The 23,123-nt window shown below is 39.9% G+C and overlaps 1 protein-coding gene across 2 annotated transcripts in view; it reads right to left on the bottom strand.

Annotated features, from left to right (window-relative positions):
* SrpRalpha (signal recognition particle receptor alpha) overlaps positions 1-21,527 on the bottom strand; it is a 409,651-nt gene extending 388,124 nt beyond the window's left edge. For both annotated transcript variants that reach the window (XM_080283804.1, XM_080283805.1), the window contains exon 1: positions 21,359-21,527. In XM_080283804.1, the coding sequence (XP_080139930.1) occupies positions 21,359-21,484 (126 nt within the window). In that variant the 5' untranslated portion in view covers positions 21,485-21,527. The remainder of the gene's footprint in view (positions 1-21,358) is intronic.
* Between the last annotated feature and the right edge of the window lie 1,596 nt (positions 21,528-23,123).

The following is a 23,123-nucleotide window of genomic DNA, read 5'->3' as shown; positions in this document are numbered from 1 at the left end:
GTATTCAATCAGCCAGAGGGAGGTAGACAGGTGGCTGGGGGGGAGGGTCTCCCCACAGAGCTGGTGAGGGGGTGGTATCTTCCCTCCCACAACCTCATCCTCTAGTTCTGATTGGGTAGGAACCATTTACAGTACAAGTCCTATTATTCGGCATCTATGGGACCGGGATGATGCTGAGAAATAAGATTTGCCGAATAATCAAAAACCTACCCATTCAGTACCTTAAATATATTGGTGAACACTGTCATCACCACTTATGGTATTACAGCTGTGTTTGGAGAGAGTACTGTATACTGTACAATACTGCAATCAATACAGTACTATACCTGAATCTGAAATATATATGTAAATTAGTGAACATATAGAAGTGTAATGACACAGTAGGCCTACAAGTCAGATAACACTTCCTGGATGGCCGAAATGATACGGAATATTACCTACCAGCTCAGTACATCACTTGTATTGGTGAACTCATCACTACTTATATTATTACAAATATGTTTGGAGTGAGTACTGTATACAGTACTTTTTCCAAACACACAATAAAATAGTCAGAAAATTGCATAAAATAAAGTAAAGGGATCTGAATTAGTAAGGTCTTTCTGATGAAGGTTAAACGTACATTTAGTGCTCATTCTTTTGTTCGTTTTTGTGTTTAATGTGAGAGAGCATTGATGCAAACAGTAATATATCCCATTAACCCCTTAATAACCTCCGGCACTGAACAACCTTTTATAGTACCGATGTCAGCGATGTTAAGTTAGTGTGAGCTATAAAGAAAACTGAACAATTATGGGGAGGGAACGAAGGTCACTGGTATGTTTACACGACTCTAGCTACGATTCTAAGCAGTCAGGGAGTCAGTTAATCTCAGATGTTTTCGCCCATTTGATAAATGCACCGTAACTTTATCAATTCTCCAGTCAATCATAGTGAATCATAGCATGGGTTTAGGAAGCTAAATAACACATTGCTAGGTGCGCCAGACGATTATCTTCACATCTTATAAGAAAATGGAAGAAATTAAATCCCTCTCTGAGTACGTAAAGTTCTTTCATTCTTCTGAAATCAATTTATTTTTCTTAAAGATATGAAGATAATCGTCTGCCTCACCTAGCAATGTGTTATTTAGCTTCCTAAACCCATGCTATGATTTGCTATGAGTCACGGAGAGATTGGTAAAGTTACGGTGTATTTACAAAATGGGCGAAAACATGTGAGATTAACCGACCGCCTGACTGCTTGGAATCGTAGCTAGAGTCGTGTAAACATACCACTGACCTTCGTTCCCTCCCCATAATTGTTCAGTTTTCTTTATAGCTCACACTAACTTAACATCGCTGACATCGGTACTGTAAATGGTTGTTCAGTGCCGGAGGTTATTAAGGGGTTAATGGGATATATTACAGTTTGCATCAATGCTCTCTCACATTAAACACAAAAACGAACAAGAGAATGAGCACTAAATGTACGTTTAACTTTCATCAGAGAGACCTTAGCAATTCATATTCCTCCAGTTTATTTTTAAGTATTTTTCTGACTTTAGGTTAGGTTAGGTTTGGTTAAATTATTAGGTACAGTTAAACTCGGTTAGGTTAGGTTCAGTTAAACAGGACAGGCCCTTCCACCATTATGCTGAGGAATAAAAATACTAAAGCTGTCACAGCCGTACAGCTAAAAACAACGGGGAAACTGATTTAACAAGCAACATTTATTTATGGGTAATGCATTACAGTGTCAGTGGTTCATGGGCTACTCAATTACCGGTAAGTGTTATTTTCAAGAAGGCGTCAAGAATGAAAGAATTTCAAGAATTACCGTGGGGGCTTGGAACGTAACCCTCGCTAATTTGGTGGGGGTGGTTACTGTACTGTATGATACTGTGCAATAGTGTAATTAATACAGTACTATACATGAATCTGAATAAAAATACAGAAATTAGTGAACATACAGAAGTGTAATGAAACATTAGGCCTACAAGCCACAGATAACACTTCCTAGACTGCCGAGATGATTCCGGACATCTGCCGAACAATCAGTGATTTTCGTAAATGGGACTATTTCTCAAAACTGCCGAAATGTCGGATCTACCGAACAATCAGCTGCCAAATAATAGGACTTTTACTGTACATCACAAAAGGGCTGGCTTAGTGCTCAGCAGTTTCTGACAGACCTTCTATGACTGTCAGTCATAGGACTCTACTGTACAAGGAAAATCTGCAAACTGACCATCATCAGTCACAGTATTTTAGGGGTTAAGGTGAAGGAAGTCCTAGACAGCACTACATCAAGTGAGTGGATAATAGTGGATGATAGTCACCACCTACCATCAAAAAAATGAAACAAAATACAGTAATTCTTCAATCATCCGGATGTCCATCACCCGGACCATCCATTATCTGGATGCTGGAATCTGACTGTTCAAAACTGTTATTCATACATCTTTCCATTTTATCCGAACAAAATGCTTGCATCCAGGTGGATATTATGGCCGTGCAAACATTTTCGCTTCACCAGATGGAGTAGTGTAAAACACCAAGAATAAATGTTGTACGATGTACTGTACTGTAGTGGCCTTTTACAATGGCTTTCAAAGTTCGTGTATATGCAAGGAGGGTCCAGGGAAGAAATCCATTATCCAGATGGTACCACTATCTGGATATGCCTTTGGCTCTATTACACTGGATAATTGTGGATTACTGTATATAATACTGGAAATAATCCTACAAGATAATAAAAAACAGCTACAATGGTATACAACAAAAAGAACAGGTGAAACAAATGAGTTTAAATATCACCAAAAACTCCTTCACACAAAAACTGTTGACTCTTTGAACAATTAACCCACACATGTTATGGATGCCAATTCGGTGAACCAATTTAAGAGGAGGGATGCTATGAATATGTTAACAAATGAAAAGGAGACGGGAAATAATATCTATCTATCTATCTATTGCCAGATGTCATAATCCCATACAGGGTGGCCATTTGTCAACTGTTTTATGGGGAGGGGCACTAACCCTCCATCAACCCACTTGCTGACACGTAGGGAACATGTATGGGTTAGTATTATGGTTATCACCCAGTGTTGTAAATGGTCTCCTGGCTTACAGGAAATCATTTGGCTTGTCACTCAATGTAGAACCAACTGAAAAGGAAAGATGAGCACTAAAATGTGACAGGAAAGATGGGAGATATAGGAAGAGTAAGGATAAAGGAGGCAGTACTACACCAAGTGGGTAGATGATGGTCACCACCAGTAATCCATTTGACTTACAGAGGCACAGATTTAAAGAATTTGAGTCATGTCAGGTTTGGTATTAGAAAATCCTTCATGTATTATATACAACACCGATGCAGCGTTTCCAAATTTCCTATTGGAATGAAGTGTCGCCAGGATCCTTTGTTATTTTTTATAGATTAGCGTATACAGTGGGCTTTTAAAATGTTTGTTTTAAAAAATGTTCGTAAATAGGAGGTTCCATTGTTGTGCAGAATACTGCATGTATCAGTGCAGAATACTGCATGTATCTTATATTTTACAGAATATGAAGTGATTTAATTTAATCACCTAGAGCTGTTTTACTAACCTGTATCATAATTCAATGGATGTCTCCTGTGTGATGTATATAAAGATTTTATTCATGATCGCACCTACCTTCACCATCGCATGGTCGTGTGACGACTGTGCTATGATTAATGAACACTATTAACCCCTAGGCGCTGGGTGACAGTTATATCTGATGCAAAGTTTGTGGATTGGGTACGCTGGGTAACGACTATAGCTGCATTTGATTTTGCGCCATAATTTGAAGCGGCCACCAATTTATCATATCACCAAAGGGTGTTGGCATACTCCCGCCTCAGCACTGGAGCATGACTCAGTCTCTCCTGTGCCCTGGTCAGCTGTAGTACAATATCTTCTGGATCCTCCTCATCCAATTCTGTCCCCGCTGCTCGCGGCCCCTTTCCATCACTCCTGCCAAACTCCTGCCGAAGGACGCAAGGAAAGGGCTTAGTGACAGTACTATGGGGTGTGTACTGGATGATGTTGTGTATACTCCTGCCGAAAGTGTTGAAACTTCCTCTGAAAACAGTGGAAGTTACCATGTTGAGAGCGATGTGTCACGTGTGCCAGCCCCTGCTCCCTCAGAAAAGTCGGATAAGGAACTGAAAGTGCTTCAGGAGGCTGGAGAAGCGTACAAGAGTGACGCTTTTGTTACAGGGGAAAAGAAGGACATGCTTGGAAGTGTGGAAAGTGAAGAGGATGGTGGTGACGATGACATTCACGTACCACATAAATGCAACCGCCACATCTCTCCACCACACTCCGAGCATGAAGGTCGCCTTCCCTCCCCGTCACGACCTTCATCACAACCTAGCACCTCAAAGGCCATTTCCCCAAAACCTGGCCCTTCACATGTGAGGGTAACAAGGTCGTCGGCACCAGCAAGGAAACATGACCAGCCAGCATCACCGCAGGGAGTCCCGCTACAGGTGAGTCATCACCGGCATCCTCTTCCACCTCCAACTCTCCTTCCCCTCCCTTCCCTGCCTGTGGCTGTGGAGGTCCTTGTGATGCCAAGAGGCGCCTTGTTCCTGCCAGATCATGCCGTAGCAGCTCTGACGTCAGTAGGTTTGACTCTTTTGTGTGAGAGGAGGGTGAAGGCTTCCAGCCTACCCTAACTGCCTTTGATGTGACTGGGGCAGGTGTTCAGAGCCAGCAGCTGGGGGCAGGAGAACCAACCATCCTATCCTTTTTCCAAGCTATATTTACAACTGCAATTATGCAGTACCTGGTGGAGGAGATAAACTTCCACCAGGCTATACATCTGTTTACTGGCTTGAGGTGTCCCTGTCCCAAAGTACAAAAATGAAAGAATGGAAGGTAGTAGAAGTGGGGGAAATGTATGTGTGGTTCGCACTGATGATGATAATGGCACACGTAAAGAAGCATGTCATTCACGATTATTGGTCTGTGGATGAAATCTCACACACATCTGTCTTTGGTAAGTGTACAGCCAAGGACAGGTACTTGGCTATTCTCAAGTTCCTACACTTCAACAGGAACCATGGCCCAGCCCCAAATGACAGGTTGTGGAAGATCAGGCCATTTCTTACCATGCTGACGAAGTCATATCAAGCTTTTCTGGCGGTTTCAGAAAGTGGTTACTGACGAGTCACTTGTTCAATTCCAGTACCGTTTAGCATTTATTCAGTATATGCCTTCCAATCGACATTGCTTCAGCCTAAAGTTCTTTGTCTTATGCAACTGCAAGACTGGATATATGCTAGACGTGATAGTGAACTTGGCTGCAGATGTGGATATACCCAGCAATGATCCCCATGGGTTTTCTGCTGCTTAAAGACAGGTACTACCACAAAAACCACATCCTGTACACCGACAATTACTACACTTCTCTGGCATTGATGCAGCATTTGCTGCAACATGGGACTGGTTCCTGTGGTACCGTACTCTTCATACCCGAAGAAAGAATTTTCCATCACTCCCAGAAAAGACTGAGAAAGGTACCCTCTTAACCACAAAATGTGGTAGCATGTTGGCCATTTACTGGTACGACAAGCGAATGGTGAATATGCTTGCAACAGTTCACTGCAGGGTTATGCAGGACACAAGCAAAACAGACTACAAGACCAGGCAACCACTGTTGAAGCCAGATGCTGTCAGTGATTTACAATATCAACGAGTGGATCGTGGATAAATCTGACATGGAGACTGGGGAGATTTACTGCCATCATAAGTCTTGCAAGTGGTATTAAAAAGCATTCCTGCACCTTTTGGATATCAGTACAGTACTGGATTCTTAATAGTTACATCCTTTACAAGGAGGATGTGGGTAAGAGTCTTTCCTTACGCAAGTATGAGAAAGAACTGGCATGGCAGCTCCTTGAAAAGTAGGAACAGTTGAGGTTGCAAGTGGAAGGAGGCAAGTGCACCAGATGCCACTGGCTGATAGGTTGGCCAGGGCACAGTACAGTAGTGTACCTGGAAAGGCATAATCTCATCAATCTTGGCCGAACTCCCGCAGGACGAGTAACCCACACGCGTTGTTGTGCGTGTTCAACGATAAAACATTGGCCCATCCCATGGAAGCAGACTGTCTATCAGTGTCATGAGTGCAAGATTGCACTTTGCCCAGAGTGCTTCTCTGTGTACCACCGTGAATGTGAATTCTAAGCACTGGTGTGTGGGAGAATGTTTGTAAATAGTGGACACAGACAACAGCATTGTATGTTTGTGTTTTTTTCTGTCATAATTGCATAAGTCAAAGTTGACGTGAAGTGGTTATAAATATGTCTAGTTACCCCACCATTTACAAAAGAAAACCTTATTCACACCTGAAGAAAACTGCTTTTTGTGGTAGTACTTAGGTTTATTTCTTGTCTTTGTTTTACTGTGTAAAATAAGTGATATGCTCTGTACATGTGATATCAAGTGCCGGTAGAATAAGTAATATATACTATAATTTGTGAGAAAAGCATTAGCCCCATCCCAAGAAAATGTGCCAAAAAGCCTCACCAATAGTACAAACATCTACCTCATGGTTTAGAATAAGGTATTTATCACACGTGTGTGTTAGCTGAGGAAAAAGTGAGATGGAAAGAAGGACAGTGAAGGAAAAATGGGTAAGTATTGTGTCCTTCACCTTCTCCCACACACAAACTGGGCAAAGTGCAACGCTGTTATGGACAGAAAACAATATAGGTGAGCCACATGTACCAGGTGATGACTCATAACCATAGCTATGAGCAGGGAAAGTGAGGGAGATGGGTTACTAAAAATGGAAACTTCCATGGCGAGAGGTCAGGCAGCATTGCAAACACACCGCTCTCCCCAGGAAGTCAGTGTTACAAATGCTAGCCAGAGTGCAGCCGCTAAGCCCGAAGTCTGGGCCATGTGTAACGGGTCGGACACATCCTGACTCATGCGCTGCAAGTAAGTGTCTTTTTTATGTCCCTATTCATCAACGGGACCACCTACAGACCTGGGGATGCTTTCATTCACAAGAAGATGAGTTGGTGAGTAATATGGTTTTTTATTTGTTTCTCTAACTGCTACACCGTCCGAGATATTAAGGTTTGAAAACAAGCAATTTTGGAAAAACTGTCTGTACTGAGAGACTTGCGGCGGTAAAAATCACCCGGTGTTTGGGGGTTAACGCACAATGCTGTTTTGGTGCAAGGTTTATGTAATACATATTTTTGTCTGCATGCACTTATGTATGTTACAATCATTGTGGGTCTGGGGAGCAATGCCCCCCAGTGATAAAACAGAATGGTAATTATTAACCAAACGGGCACAGCGATTCCAACTACTGTATATTATAACAAACTCCTGATCTCAAGGTAAGTAATTTTGATTCATAAGCAACACAGATACTTAACTGTTCCATTGTGACTGCAAGACAAAATATATCTATTTTGGGATATTTAAGGAAACGGCCAGGTCACCTGCGGCAATGTTTGCCAAAGATTTCTCGCACTGGCCATGTTGTTTACCAGTGGATCAACTGGATGTGTCAGTGTATCCCATGTCAAAGCAATGGGAAACTTAATGATTAAGCCAAACCTAATCCAACCTAACCTCACGTGCATTTGACAGTCAGCTTTCAAATTTAAAAATGCGCGCTAGGAACATTCAATTTGGCAGAATATTTATGCATTCTAAATCCTCATCTATAGCTTTCAGAGGTACAATTAGTTTATAAAAATCCCCAGTAGCTGTGGTAATCCAGGAATAACGATAAGTAACTTGTGAAAGCTTCATCTCAACAAAAAATATGGAAAGGCTGGGCCCGTTTAGTATGGAGTTAATAGAGAAATTATAACACTAAGAGGTGGAACGAATGTTTGTAAAATTACAGTACATCTTAGATTGCAATTACCCAACAAATGGGGGTTAGTCTTGGTAAATTTTCAGAAAACACCCCACTAACTGATACTGAAATTAAAATGCTCATTGGTGAATTTATGCAATTCTAGTCACTTTCTCTTATATAAGCATTCATCACAACTGCTTTTCTTCATACACAAGAAAAGGAGATGGGGAGGGGGAATATACAGCTCCTATCTCCATCTTTCTTTGCATCTGACTTAACTTACCGTAACCTAATTTAACCCAACAATTTCATCCATTCTGTACGAACCTAACTTAACCTAACATAATATGATCTAGTCTGAACGCAGATTCCATAACAGATACATGCTGAACAACCCCCACTCCCACTCCTTGTCTACTTAGTACTGTACTAAAAAGTACAATTATGATGGATGGATGAAGAAGAAAAAGTAATTAAAACTGCAAAAGCTAAATGACGAACATATTAATTTCAATCTCCGCTAGTTGGGTGCAATTCTGAAAAAATAACTAGAGTAATTCTTTATCAAATGGGCATGGCAATTCCACCTATAACAACTCCCAATCACAAGGTAAGTAATTTTGGTACATAAGCAATAGTTAAATGTTCCATGGTGGCTGCAAGAAGTGAATGGAAAAAGTCAAAATACAGTAAAACTCAATATAACGGACTTCAGTAGACCGGAATTTGCTTTTATCAGACTTGAGGAGCTACTGGACTAAATTCCTATACATCGGAAAAAGTCTGATAAAGCCAGAAGCAGTCCGGACTGCCTGACCACTTCAGCTATGTTCACCACAATACGATAAATAAAAGATATGTTTATCAGTGTACAGTAGAGTATTATTATATATATTATACCATTTGATTAATGCAGTGAAGTTATAACACAGTACAGTACAGCAATGGTAGTCAAAACAGTTTAAAAACCATCCATACGATCCAGACTAATGTCTGGTTTATCGGAAAAAATCCGGTTTAGCAGGGTGAAGTCCGGATGTTGCTTTTATCAGAATTTCGCATTTTTCGGAATGGCATGGGCCCCACTTAGTCCGTTATAGTGAGGTCTTACTGTATACCTATTTGGGGGTATTTAAGGGGGTGGCTTGGTTGCCTGCAGCAATGATGACTGACAATCTCTCCAACTGGCCGTGTTGTTTAGCTACCGACTGTTGCTCCGACTGGATGCGGCAGTGTATCCCATGCCAAAACAACGGGAAACTTAATGATTTAACCAAATCTAACCTAACCAAACCAAATATTCTCTTCACAAAACATATGATAGAAGATGAAGGAAATAAGCTCTTAAAAGAAATTTTTACCAAACGGTATGAAATAGGAAAAGCAACGTGGATAAAACAACTAAAGATCTATTTAAAAATTGTCAACATAAGCCTAACAGAAATTAGAGATATGACAGAAAATGAAATAAAGAAAGGTCAAAGACTGGGATATCTTAAAATCGAAAGATGAAATAATTACAAAAACTACTCTCACCCTCTACAGACAATATAAACGCAACATAAAAGACGTAACATGGTTTGACAATACCAAAGGATCAAGCCTCCTAATAAACGCTAGAACACATAAAAATTAAACTGGAGAAGCGACACCAAAACCAGGACACAACATGCCCATCCATGTGGAGAATCAGAAAACACAAGAACACTTTATACTTGAATGTTTCGCTTATGACACCATTAGAAGAAAATATACCTTCATGCAAAGAACATATGAAAATGAACAGGAGAAAATGGCAGAAGTACTATTATTACCAGCAAAAAATGAAGACATAGAAGAAAAGCAAAGATTCATCAAGCAAGTATGGAAGAAAAGTAATCAATGATAAGGAAGAGTAAAAAATTAACGACGCAGCAAGGGAGCCGTGGCAAAGGTAATTCCAACACTTTACGGGACTGGACTGAACCAAACCTGATCCAACCTAACCTCACTTGGATTAGACAGCCAGCTTTCAAATATAAAAATGTGTTAGGAATGTTAAACATGGCTGGCTACTGGCAGACATTAGTGGAATACAGTAATCCCTGTACATATGAAAATGAACAGGAGAAAATGGCAGAAGTACTATTATTACCAGCAAAAAATGAAGACATAGAAGAAAAGCAAAGATTCATCAAGCAAGTATGGAAGAAAAGTAATCAATGATAAGGAAGAGTAAAAAATTAACGACGCAGCAAGGGAGCCGTGGCAAAGGTAATTCCAACACTTTACGGGACTGGACTGAACCAAACCTGATCCAACCTAACCTCACTTGGATTAGACAGCCAGCTTTCAAATATAAAAATGTGTTAGGAATGTTAAACATGGCTGGCTACTGGCAGACATTAGTGGAATACAGTAATCCCTGTACAGTACTATCCGGACACCCACTATCTGGACTCCTCACTTACCGGACACTGTGGGCCTGGACCTTCAGAACCCAAAAATGGCCAAAAATAGAAAAAAAAAATCCTCCTACAATTCAAATTTTTTCCCCACCCGCCATTTGAAATTGGCGTACAGTGCCGAACAGCTGTGTTTATGCACGGCCCCTTCACCCCTTTCTTCCTCCCCCCTCACCAGTTACCGCCAAACCACCGTCGTGAGTTGATGTTCATTGCAATGGATCCCGCACGTGCTTGTTTTTGTGAATAAACAACAATACCTCGCCACTAGACCACATGGGAATTTACAGTGTTAAGAAATTAGAATTTAGAGTGCAAATTAAGTGTGGAGTGCAAAGTGGCGGTTAAAACTGGCGTGCTGCAATTAAGAACAGAATGTGCAGTGTTAAACAATTATAACTCACAGTGCAAAGAATGGGGTGCTTTCAAAGCTAGTATTCCAGTAGATGTCACCACCACTGAGACAAACACATTCCCCGCACTTAATTACGCCTAGTGGGTATCTTGACTCATTCAGTCTGTATGTGGGCAGAAATTTACTGTTGAGTAAATACTGGAACTCAACATTTTGCTCACTCCCTTCACGCATGTGCACAAGACAGTCCAGGGTTTAAGATTTTTCACAGAAGATTTGTTTTCAAAACAAACGCAAGAGGACTAATGCTTAAAATAATACAATTTAGACTACTTGTTAGGCTGGTTAGGTTAGATAAAGTAAGGTACTGTAATTGCTTTGGAAGGTCTGAGGGGGCAACACTACGGCCTTCTCAAAACATGGCAACACGGGTCTTGCGGTGTGCATGGGTGAAGGGAGTGAGCAAAATGTTGAGTCCTAGTATTTACTCAACATTAAATTTCTGCCCACACAGAGACTGAATGAGTCAAGATACCCACTAGGTGTAATTTCTGTTTATGATAAATATAAACAATTCATGCTACGTTATATACAGTAAAACCTCTACAATTCGGCATCCTTCAAGTAGGAAACTTCTACAACTCGGGAAGGCTCCAAAACATTCATTTAAAAAATCAAAATTCAAAAAAATTCCCATAAATGCACACATGAGAGGAAGAGAGTCGACTCGATAAGATGCCAAGTTGTATCGAGAATCAGCAAGAGTAACCCGGCATCACGTGTGCACAGGGATGTAAATAAAGCCTGTTGTATGTCACATGTGGGCCAGTTTGCCTTCGTCCGCTGCCCGTGTTGCATTCTCTCCTCACTCACTCTGCTTGTGACTAAGTGTTATGCACTCTTAAGTGGATTGTACAGTAATCCCGCATATTTCGCGGTAGTTACGTTCTTGTAACCCCCGCGAAAAGTCAATTTCGCGAATACTCTATTAACAATTGAATCATACACTTATGTCCACCATGCTGCCCATCACACAGTCCATGTCCATACTGATTGCGAGACAATTCGCCGTTAGACAATTCCCCGTCAAAACATGGACGATTCCCCTTCAGAACAATTCGCACCCTGGACGATTCTCCGCCATTTTATAAATATACTAATCAATACTTTTATAAATATACTTATTATTAATTAATCAATACTTTAATAACTATATTTCAGGGGGATCCAGCAAAGTCTATGTTCAGTAGCGTAGGTTCTGGATATTATTTATTAGTTGCACCTTTAGTCAATAATTAACTTGTTTCTTCCTCGCTGTAGTCGCCTTTGAATTATATTCTAGCGTCACCCATAGCTATCTTCATTAATGAAGACGAATTGTTTTGTGTTTGTTGTGACTGCGAATTGTCCTGAAACCTCCATACTCATCCCGAAATACCTTCTTACAAGATTGAAAGCACATACTCCATTACGAAGGAAAAACGTAAACACCGTACTGTAATACACAGTTATCTACACATTTATTCACAAAACAGTACAAAATAAAAAGATGCATTAACTTGTGATAGCAAACACTCGCACGGTCGTTTCTTAGCTTGTCCAGTAACACAATTTTCTCTGCTAAGGTCATAACTTTCCTTGATCGTTTTGTCACTTTGGAGTTCTTACTAATTGTACTATTAGCCTTTGGTGAGGCTGGCTTACGTCCTGGGGCCATGTGGAAAGCAAGTGGGAGGCAAGAGGCTCATATCATAGTGCGGTTACAAGTACACCAGACACGTAAGGCAGTCAGGCGTGGACTGAGGAATGCGGGGCAGAGAGCAGTGTTGCCATATCCAAACAACGAAATTATGCTAGTGCAATGAAAAAATTATGCTAGATTGAGCAGATTTGTTCCAAGTAAAAAATGAATTATGCTAACTTGAAGCTAAATGATAAAATTCTATACATATTCGTGCAACGTATTATGTATTGTTTACTATGAAAATATTAAAATGAACCTACATACAGTAAGAGGATAAATATCAGTTTTCTCCCCATACTGCTTTTTCCCACGAAACTTACCTTTTTCTGATGGATTTTGATGTGATTCATTCGATTTTGAGCATCATTTCCGTCAGAAATAAACAGATTTTGAGATATGACCCCCCCCATCCCCCTGCAATAATGGGGGATCTTTGGGGAATCAGGGGTTAGAGGGAGGGGGGGAAACACAGAAAATGGTAATTTCCGACTGAAATGAAGCTGAAAATCAAAAGAATCTTGCCAAAATCCATCGGAAAAACCTAGGTTTCGTGGGTAAAGTACAAAGCTCAAACTTATCCTAACCGAACCAAACCGAACCTAACCTAAAACCTAACCTAACCTAATCCAACCTAACCTAACCTAACCTAATCCAACCCAACCAAGCCCAAACTGAAAGTAACCAACTATTCAAACATCATCTTACCTTATTCATCTCTCTCTCTCTCTCTCTCTCTCTCTGATTTGTAGCTTTTATAAAATTATTCCAAAAATATTCCATTCCATTCTAAATTATGCTAGAATGATTCTAAAACTTCTAATATACTAAAAAAATATTCCAGACTCGAAAATTTGATCAAAATTGTGCTAAAAGAATAAAATTATGCTAGATATGGTAACACTGGCAGAGGGGCCGCGGGAAAGGGACAGAGGGTGGCGTGAGTTTACCGCGCTATAATTGGAAGCTGCGAGAATTTCAAATTTTTTGTTTTCTGTATATTCAAGGATATCTTAGTTGAACTTACTAATGCTAAGAAAATCCGCGAGAGGGCAAAACCGTAGACAAAAAATCCGCAAAAAATGCGGGATTACTGTACCTGCAGAAGCTAACCATGGCGTCTCCTAGTGCTACCCCAGTGTTTAGTGAATAAGTTCTGTTCAGTAATGTTTAGGTGTTTAGTCTTTAGTTCCCCAGTATAGTACAAGTCATAAATACATTACAGTATGGCCTTTATAGTGTTAATTGTGCTTTACATAGTGTACAACATCAAGTACATCACAGTAAAGATGTGCCCAAAAGTGATCTTGAGCCCCCCTAACACCTCCAAAAACTACCAAAAGTCCTCCTCCATGCCTGCAATACATCCTACAACTGCGTGGAATCATGGTAAGGCAGCTTTTACAGTTTATTGTAAAAACGTTTAATTTTTTTCCATTTTTTCCTTTTGTGTGTGTGTGTGTGTGTGTGTGTGTGTGTGTGTGTGTGTGTGTGTGTGTGTGTGTCTGTGTGTGCTGGAGGGGATTTTAAAGTTCACCCCTACAATTCAGCAAGGCTTGCACATGTATTATGCCAAATTGTAGAGGTTTTACTGTATATGTGTTCTATTTGTATTAATTATATTACGGTATATGACATTACCACGATTCACAGTTTCACACAACAGTGTAGATATTTAACAAAGAAAAATATGCTTTTTAAACAGCGCGGGGACTGTGTTTGTCCCAATGGTGGTGACATCTGCCGGAATACTAGGCTTTTCAGAAGCACCCCATTAGGTGTAGAACAACATTGCATTACTGTACGTGCTTCAAGAGCATTTTCACTATAGCCAGAGCCTTAGAGGTGGCGACCACAGACATGCCGTAAGTACCTTGCACACTGCTAAATATTTTCCATACTCACTTTTAATTTCACATTCTCTAGTTCTTTTTCATTTATTTCATGCTTTATGTCCATTATTGGTGTAAAGTGGGTCTTCAATAGGTGCTATGCATGTCCGGTAGGGAGTTATAGTGCTCGTCAAAATTATCGAGCGCCTACCGCCGGGTGCGCAATACTTATGGCCAAAAAAGAATCTCCGATTTCTGGTGGTAAAAATTGAGCCACAAGTTTGCGGCACTAGCATGATGTCACAGTAGCCTGAGGCCTTCCGACGCGCTGGTTGGTTCCCGCCTCAGTTGCCCACGGGCTGCCTGAGAGCGAGGAACTCCGCTGTGTCTCCCTCTCTTTTAGCGCCATTTTTTACCGAGTGTCCCGCAGTGTTTTGGCTTTCACCACTTTGTTATGGAACCTACCCGTGAACTATCGAGTGAAATCATATTCCAGATCATTGCTCTAAAGGGGGCAGGCCACCAGACAAAGGAAATTAGTGAATTGGTTGGTGTGGCTCGATCAACAGTGCGTCAGTGGTGCGCGCAGTTTCGAGTGGAAAACAGTGGTGAAGTTCCCACAAAGAAACCGCGCTCTGGTAGGCCTAGGAAAACTTCCCCAGGGTCTGTTAATGTTTTAAAATGTGCAGTGGAGTTTAATCCTCATGCAAGTTAAAGGAAAATAAAAGAGAGCAACCCGGAAGTGTTTGGTGAGGTGTCTGTGAGAACAGTGTCTCGTAGGGTCCATGAACTTGGTTACACAAGTCACAGGCCTGTGAAGAAGCCTCTTCTCACCAAAAAACCAGTGACTTCGTAGGCTTGCCTTTGTTAATAAATATCTTAATTGGGGTGAGGAGCAATGGTTGTCAGTGTTGTGGTCTGATGAGGCAACGTTTAGTGTAACCTGTAACAGTGGAGCACGTGTGTACCAGCGCAAAGGTAGTGACCCACTTGACCCACGGTATGTTGAAAGCACAGTTAAACATCCTGATTCACTCATGGTATGGGGTTGTTTTTCTGGTCAAGGTTTGGGGAAGCTTGTTGTGCTTCCCAAGAACATTAGAGTGAATCAGGATGTTTACCTGAAGCTTCTGTATGATCATTAAGCCCTTAACCGCGGGGCGTCACTTTTGTGATTCTGTGTTATTTTGAATTCACCCGGGCTTTCAAGTGGTGGCTTGTATCATCTATCAGTACTGCCAATGTCCAATACTAGTCAGCACTCCTAATCTCATCTGTACTCCCATCCATTGTTGACAATTTAGCCATTTCTCCCCGTTCTTGACTCCCCTCCCTACCCCCCCTCCATTACCCTATCCTCTCGCCTGCCCGGCCATGCTATGCTAAGTAAATCTTCCCTGGAATTTTTCACTGATTTCATCCATTGAAATAAGCCCTATGCCCCATTCTTATACCAAATAACATATAAAAGAAAGAAATAAGGTAAGTGAGAGTGCCATACACCTAGAATTGCCTAATTATCACCTGACAACACCTCACGTGCACTCATTCGCTAATTTTCACTGTTTATTTCCCCTTGAAATATGCTGTATAATCTATTTTCGTAATAAAAATATATATAAGAACGGAAGGGAGAAGCCTAAGTGTTATTTACATTCACCTGGAACTACCTAATTATTGCAGGCCACCACACTGCATTCTACGCTAAGTAAATCTTCCCTGGAATTCTCCACTGATTTCATCCATTGAAATAAGCCCTATCCCCTATTCTTATACCAAATAATATATACAAAAAAGAAATAAGGTAAGTGATAGTGCCATACACCTGGAATTGGCTAATTATCACCTGACAACACCTCACGTGCACTCGTTTGCTAATTTTCGCTGTTTATTTCCCCTTGAAATATGCCGTATAAAATATTTTCGTAATAAATATACATATAAGGAGGGAAGGGAGAAGCCTAAGTGATATATACATTCACCTGGAACTACCTAATTTATAATGTCTAGATTTCCTGCCAATCATTTCACTGCTATATATTACCAGCTGTCAAGAGGCTGATGTTGGCAGTAATGCATTTCTCTAGGTAGGCCACCCCGGCCCACCCCTATCAGTTCACTGTCATCTTCCAATGTGAAGGTACGTCTGTTTGCTCCTGCTAACTTCAGCCACTTTTCACCCCCATGCAAAGGGCCCTGTGACCTTTACCCCCTACTAAACCTCGTGTGGAAAGAGGTAAAGGGCTGACACTTGATAAAAGAGTGACTACGATCTTTCTATTGAGTAAAACAGTGCAAGTGGAATTGTAAATAATGTGTAAACAGCAAGTGAAAGTAATGAATGTAAATATAAGTGAACAGTGGAAAATAGTTTTATAAGTTACTTCAAGTGACAGTGCATAACAGTGTAAATAAAATAGAAATGTAAATAACGTAAATAAAATAGAGAACATAAATAGAAATGTAAATGAGTAGTACAGTAATCCCGCATGTTTCGCGGTAGTTATGTTCTTGTAACCCCCGCGAAAATTTAAATCCGCGAATACTCTATTAACAATTGAATCTTGCACTTGTGTCCACCATGCTGCCCATCACACAGTCCATGTCCATACTGATTGCGAGACAATTCGCCGTCAGACAATTCCCCGTCAAAACATGGACGATTCCCCTTCAGAACAATTCGCACCCTGGACGATTCCCCGCCATTTTATAAATATACTAATCAATACTTTTATAAATATACTTATTATTAATTAATCAATACTTTAATAACTATATTTCAGGGGGATCCGGGATCCAGCAAAGTCTATGTTCAGTAGCGTAGGTTCTGGATATTATTTATTAGTTGCACCTTTAGTCAATAATTAACTTGGTTCTTCCTCGCTGTAGTCGCCTTTGAATTATATTCTAGCGTCACCCATAGCTATCTTCATTAATGAAGGCGAATTATCTTGTGTTTGTTGTGACTGCGAATTGTCCCGAAACCTCCATACTCATCCCGAAATACCTTCTTACAAGATTGAAAGCACATACTCCATTATGAAGGAAAAACGTAAACACCGTACTGTAATACACAATTGTCTACACATTTATTCACAAAACAGTACAAAATGAAAAGATGCATTAACTGGTGATAGCAAACACTCGCACGGTCGCTTCTTAGCTTGTCCAGTAACACAATTTTCTCTGCTGTCATAACTTTTCTTGATCGTTTTGTCACTTTGGAGTTCTTACTAATTGTATTATTAGCCTTTGGTGAGGCTGGCTTACGTCCTGGGGCCATGTGGAAAGCAAGTGGGAGGCAAGAGGCTCGTATCATAGTGCAGTTACAAGAACACCAAACACGTGAGGCAATCAGGCGTGGACTGAAGAATGTGGGGCAGAGAGCAGTGTTGCCATATCCAAACAACGAAATTATGCTAGGGCAGTGAAAAAATTATGCTAGATTGAGCAAATTTGTTCCAAGTAAAAAATGAATTATGCTAACTTGAAGCTAAATAATAAAATTCTATACATATTCATGCTACATATTAATTATGTACTGTTTACTATGAAAATATTAAAATGAACCTACATACAGTAAGAGGGTAAATATCGGTTTTCTGCCCATACTGCTTTTTCCCACGAAACTTACGTTTTTCTGATGGATTTTGATGTGATTCATTCGATTTTGAGCATCATTTCCGTCGGAAATAACCAGATTTTGATATATGACCCCCCCCCATCCCCCTGCAACAATGGGGGAGCTTTGGGGAATCGGGGGTTATAGGGAGGGGGGGAAACACAGAAAATGGTCATTTCCGACTGAAATGAAGCTGAAAATCGAATGAATCATACCAAAATCCATCGGAAAAACCTAGGTTTCATGGGTAAAGTACAAAGCTCAAACTTATCCTAACCTAACCTAACCGAACCAAACCGAACCTAACCTAAAACCTAACCTAACCTAACCTAATCCAACCTAACCTAATCCAACCCAACCAAGCCCAAACTGAAAGTAACCAACTATTCAAACCTTACATCTTACCTTATTCATCTCTCTCTCTCTCTCTCTCTGATTTGTAGCTTTTATAAAATTATTCCAAAAATATTCCATTCCATTCTAAATTATACTAGAATGATGCTAAAACTTCTAATATGCTAAAAAATATTCCAGACTCGAAAATTTTATCAAAATTATGCTAAAAGAATAAAATTATGCTAGATATGGTAACACTGGCAGAGGGGCCGCGGGAAAGGGACAGAGGGTGGCGTGAGTTTACCGCACTACAATTGGAAGTTGCGGGAATTTCAAATTTTTTGTTTTCTGTATATTCAAGGATATTTTAGTTGAACTAATTAATGCTAAGAAAATCCGCGAGAGGGCAAAACCGTAGACAAAAAATCCGCAAAAAAAGCGGGATTACTGTATTATAAGAATACGAGTATATACCCTAGGAGTAATGAAAGTGAAAGTTTCACTCTAGCATGTATGAATACTATGAGTTATGAGAGTGAAGGTGAAAGTGACATTCACTCTCAATCTAGTATATATACAGGACGAGAAAGTGAATGCTACGTATTTTACTGAAAGAAATTGAATCCCTACAGTGACAATAAACTACTATTACTGAAGGAAACTTATGGATAAAGACTGTAGATATATATAAGTGTTATATAGTAACAGAAATATAAACTGTGAGTGTTTTTATGAATAATAGACAACACTAGCGAAGAACAATCGGAAGTGGGATGGTCATACACCCTCGTAATTTTCGTTGCTTTCACAGCTTTTTTTGGGGAGTATGGATTCCAAACTATTTGAGAATCATAGATTAGTGTTTCTAGTGATAATATCAGGCTGTGGTAATCATATTACGAGTTGTCAGGAAGTGTAAAGTGGAGACTTCGTTACCCAACTTCAGAGGTCTCCTCAAGTCCTACGGTACTCAACGAAGGCTCAACAAACACCCATGGAGAAAGCTGAAGGTATGTGCCATAAGTATATGTGATTTTAATATTCTAGGTCTAATAACTGATTTCTGGCAAATATTTTTAGAGAGTCTGTTGGAGCGCGAATATGCCCGCGGGAGCAGCAAGTCAATGCAAAACAAGCCCGCGGTGTAAGGGTTAACCATCCTTCGAGCTCACAGGTGCACGAGTGTTTCAGCAGGACGGTGCACTTGCTCACAAGGCCAAATCAGTCACCAATTGGCTTCGTGACTGCGAGATATCATTCATGAAAGACCGGCCAGGAAATAGCCCAGATCTCAACCCGATTGAAAACCTCTGGTACCTCGTAAAGAAGAGTCTCCAAGGGAAGGACGTGAGCTCTCTGCCTAAGCTGGAAGCCGCCATTCGTGACTCCTGGGACAAAATACCCCTCCAGCACCTCAGGAGCCTTGCCCTTTCACTTCCAAGACATCTCAGGTCCGTGAAGAAGCATAAAGGATACCCTACAAAGCACTAAAGGTAAATAAAATGCATTACTGTATTTATATGTTTTTTCAATTATGAAAGGTTTGTTTCGTAGGAGGGATGCAGGGCGCTCGATACTTCTGACGAGCACTGTATTTAGGTGTCTTTCAAAGTTAGGCTCCATAAGTACCAGTCCAGGAGGCAGGGGCCCCCTATCTGGACAAACCCACTTCCTGGACATGCTTTAGGCTCTATTACATTGAATAATGATGGGATTACTGTATTTATACATTCAAAATCCTCATTTATAGCTTTCAAAGGAAAGTTTATAAATATCCCCCAGTAGCTGTGGTAATCCAGGAATAATAAGTGCAAGGTAGCCTGTGAAATACAGTAATACCTCAACATATGATACTCTTAACTTAGATGCGATACCCCGGCTTAACAATGGGAGTAGAAATTGCACCATACCCCACTTAACAATGGCCAAACCCCAGTTTAACAATGGGATTTGATTTTCCTTACCAATTTTAATGATATTTTAGACTAAAATTGTGTTTAGGCTAATTTATAAACTGTTTTTAGATTTTGATTAATGAGTTTTAGCTATAGGTAGGGTGAACGTTGTCATTTTGGGGTGCAGTTTACTAAGCATGATTTTTTTTCCAGACTTATATTTGATGATATTCAGACATGCTTTGTTGTTTTAGTGAGTTATTTACAGGTGATAGGCTTAGGTTAGCTTCCTTCACAGCTGTTAGGCCATTTAGATTGCCTTTAAACTTGTTTTTGGGCTCATCTGGGTGGGTTTTGGACTTGGTTTGGGGGGAAACCAAAGGCTGGTGAACAGTCCACAATGAAATATGTCAAAAATACCCCAATATACGATACCCTGCCTAACGATGGAGTTTTACCTAACCAGTTATATCGTTAGACCGGGGTATGCCTGTACTCTCATTTCAAAAGAAAATATGGAAAGACCACACCAGTTCGATAACGAATTAATAGGTAAATTTTTAGAAGTAACCAACGTTTTCTTTTATTATTTTTTTTATGGTTTCCAATGCAAAATACTGTGCTTTAATTAGTTTTGACCCTCATTTTGGGGGGAAAATCCCCCTTATGGAATTTTGAGTAAGATTTCCAAAAGTGGGTTTATCCCCCAAAATCAAGATCAAGATTAATTAAAAATACACTATTTTGCATTAAACTAACCCAAACTAACCTAACCTAACCTAGGCCTGATCTAGAGCCTGACATAGACCGAATGCACACGCCTGCACCAGCCAATATGGCGCAACATTCATCCGTTACTGAGCGACAGCCTAACCTAAGTCACTATATCACTATCCCTACAAAATTTGCTCCCCCAACTGAAACTAGGCTTAAAGGGTAAGTCTTAGTTAGAATAGTTCAGGGGCGTAATATAATGAAAATTGGTAACGTTGGTTACTTCTAAAGTTATACCAATTAATACAACTGGAATTTTAACGATAACAGTCTCAAAGTAGTAGCAGTAATTTCACAATTTCGTTACATTTGGTTGGCTTAATGTTACTGTGTTCCTAACCATCTGGTGACTTTCAACTGTTAATATTCATGTACCTACACATATTAGGAATAAAAATAATGGCATTCTACAAACAGAAGAATGAATTTCTTTAAAATGTGTGTTTACTTTGTCAATGACAACAAGCCATAAGGTCAAAGAGGAAGTAGGCTATGGTCGTCACTTTCCCTGTCATTACCTGCAGCACAACGTTTTTGATGAGGGCATTAATAGCGTCAATGGAGGTTTTGAGTTGTTGAGCAGCATCCTGAAAATACCACAGCACCAGGCCCCCTTTAGTTATGACAGCGAAAAAATCAAGCATCGTTGTGGTCCTTACTGCGTCAGCTGAACCATTTGTTTTGATGGTGCTGCTGTCAACTAGGGACCTTCGACTTTCCGATGACTTTCTTTTTATCTACATTACAAAATTTAATCACTGCTTAATATTAGTGTCAACTAGGGCAATATATTCTTTTCTGTTCCATGTCATCAATTACAGATTATCACAGCAGCAATAGTTATAATTTTTTTTTACAATATTTTACTCATGAGATCACTATTTATATAAAATTCTTTACACACCCACACACACCCACATACACACACACACACACACACACACACATATATATATATATATATATATATATATATATATATATATATATATATATATATATGATGTGTGTGTGTGTGTGTGTGTGTGTATTTATATATATAATATATATATATATATATATATATATATATATATATATATATATATATATATATATATGTATATATAGACAGATATATATGTATATATAGACAGATATATATATATATATAAATATATATATATATATATATATATATATATATATATATATATATATATATATATATATATATATATATGTGTGTGTGTGTGTGTGTGTGTGTGTGTATTTACATATATATATATATAAATATATATATATATATATATATATATATATATATATATATATATATATATATATATGTGTGTGTGTGTGTGTGTGTCTGTGTATTTACATATATATACATATATATATATATATATATATATATTGCCAGACGCCTCAATCCCGTTTGGGGTGGCCACAAACAAATCGCCTCCAAGTCGCCCTGTCCCCCGCCATTTCACTGCCCTGCTCCCAACTCACACACCCCTCTCTCATATACCTCTCCACCCCATCCCTCCATCTCATCCTCGGTCTCCCCCTCCCTCTTCCACTCTCCACCTCACTCACATACACTCTCTTCGTCAGTCTTTCACCCTCCATCCTCTCCACATGGCCAAACCACCTCAGTGTGTTCCTCACAACGCTTCCTATCACATCCACATCCACACCACAACGCTCTTTTATATCCTCATTCGTCAGCCTGTCTCTCCACGTGACTCCAGAGGCTCCTCTTAAATAACTCATTTCCACTGCTCTCACTCTTGACTTGTGTCCTTCCAACAATGTCCAAGCTTCACTTCCGTATGTTAGAGTTGGTATCACAATACTGTCATGTAGTAACTTTTTTACTTCCGTGCTCACTTCCCTGTTTCTTATCACTGCTTTCAAGGAACCAGCAACCTTTCTTCCCTGCTGTACCCTTTCAAGCACTTCACCCTCCAAACCTCCATCTTTACTCATCACACTACCCAAATACTTAAACGTACTCACATTTTCCAATTCCTCACCATCCAACCTCGCTGTACATTCACTGACTTCACCTCTCTCAAAGACCATCACTTTACTCTTCCCTACATTCACCTTTAGGTTCCGTTTCTTACACACTCTCTCAAACTCATCCACCAAGCCTTGCAGCTCCCCTTCGTCTTCACTCAACAACACAGTATCATCTGCAAACAACAGTACAGGGAGTTTCCAAACACAATCCTCTCTCACCAGGGCCACTCCAACATCCACTACCCTACCTTGTACCTCTTTTATTACCCCATCCAT

This window comes from Coenobita brevimanus, chromosome 98 (assembly GCF_032717465.1).
Source record: "Coenobita brevimanus isolate Jiangsu-jjx chromosome 98, ASM3271746v2, whole genome shotgun sequence".
NCBI classification, from domain to species: domain Eukaryota; kingdom Metazoa; phylum Arthropoda; class Malacostraca; order Decapoda; family Coenobitidae; genus Coenobita; species Coenobita brevimanus.
The sequence above is the reverse complement of the archived record's forward strand: the minus strand, read 5'-3'. Positions and strand labels throughout refer to the sequence as shown.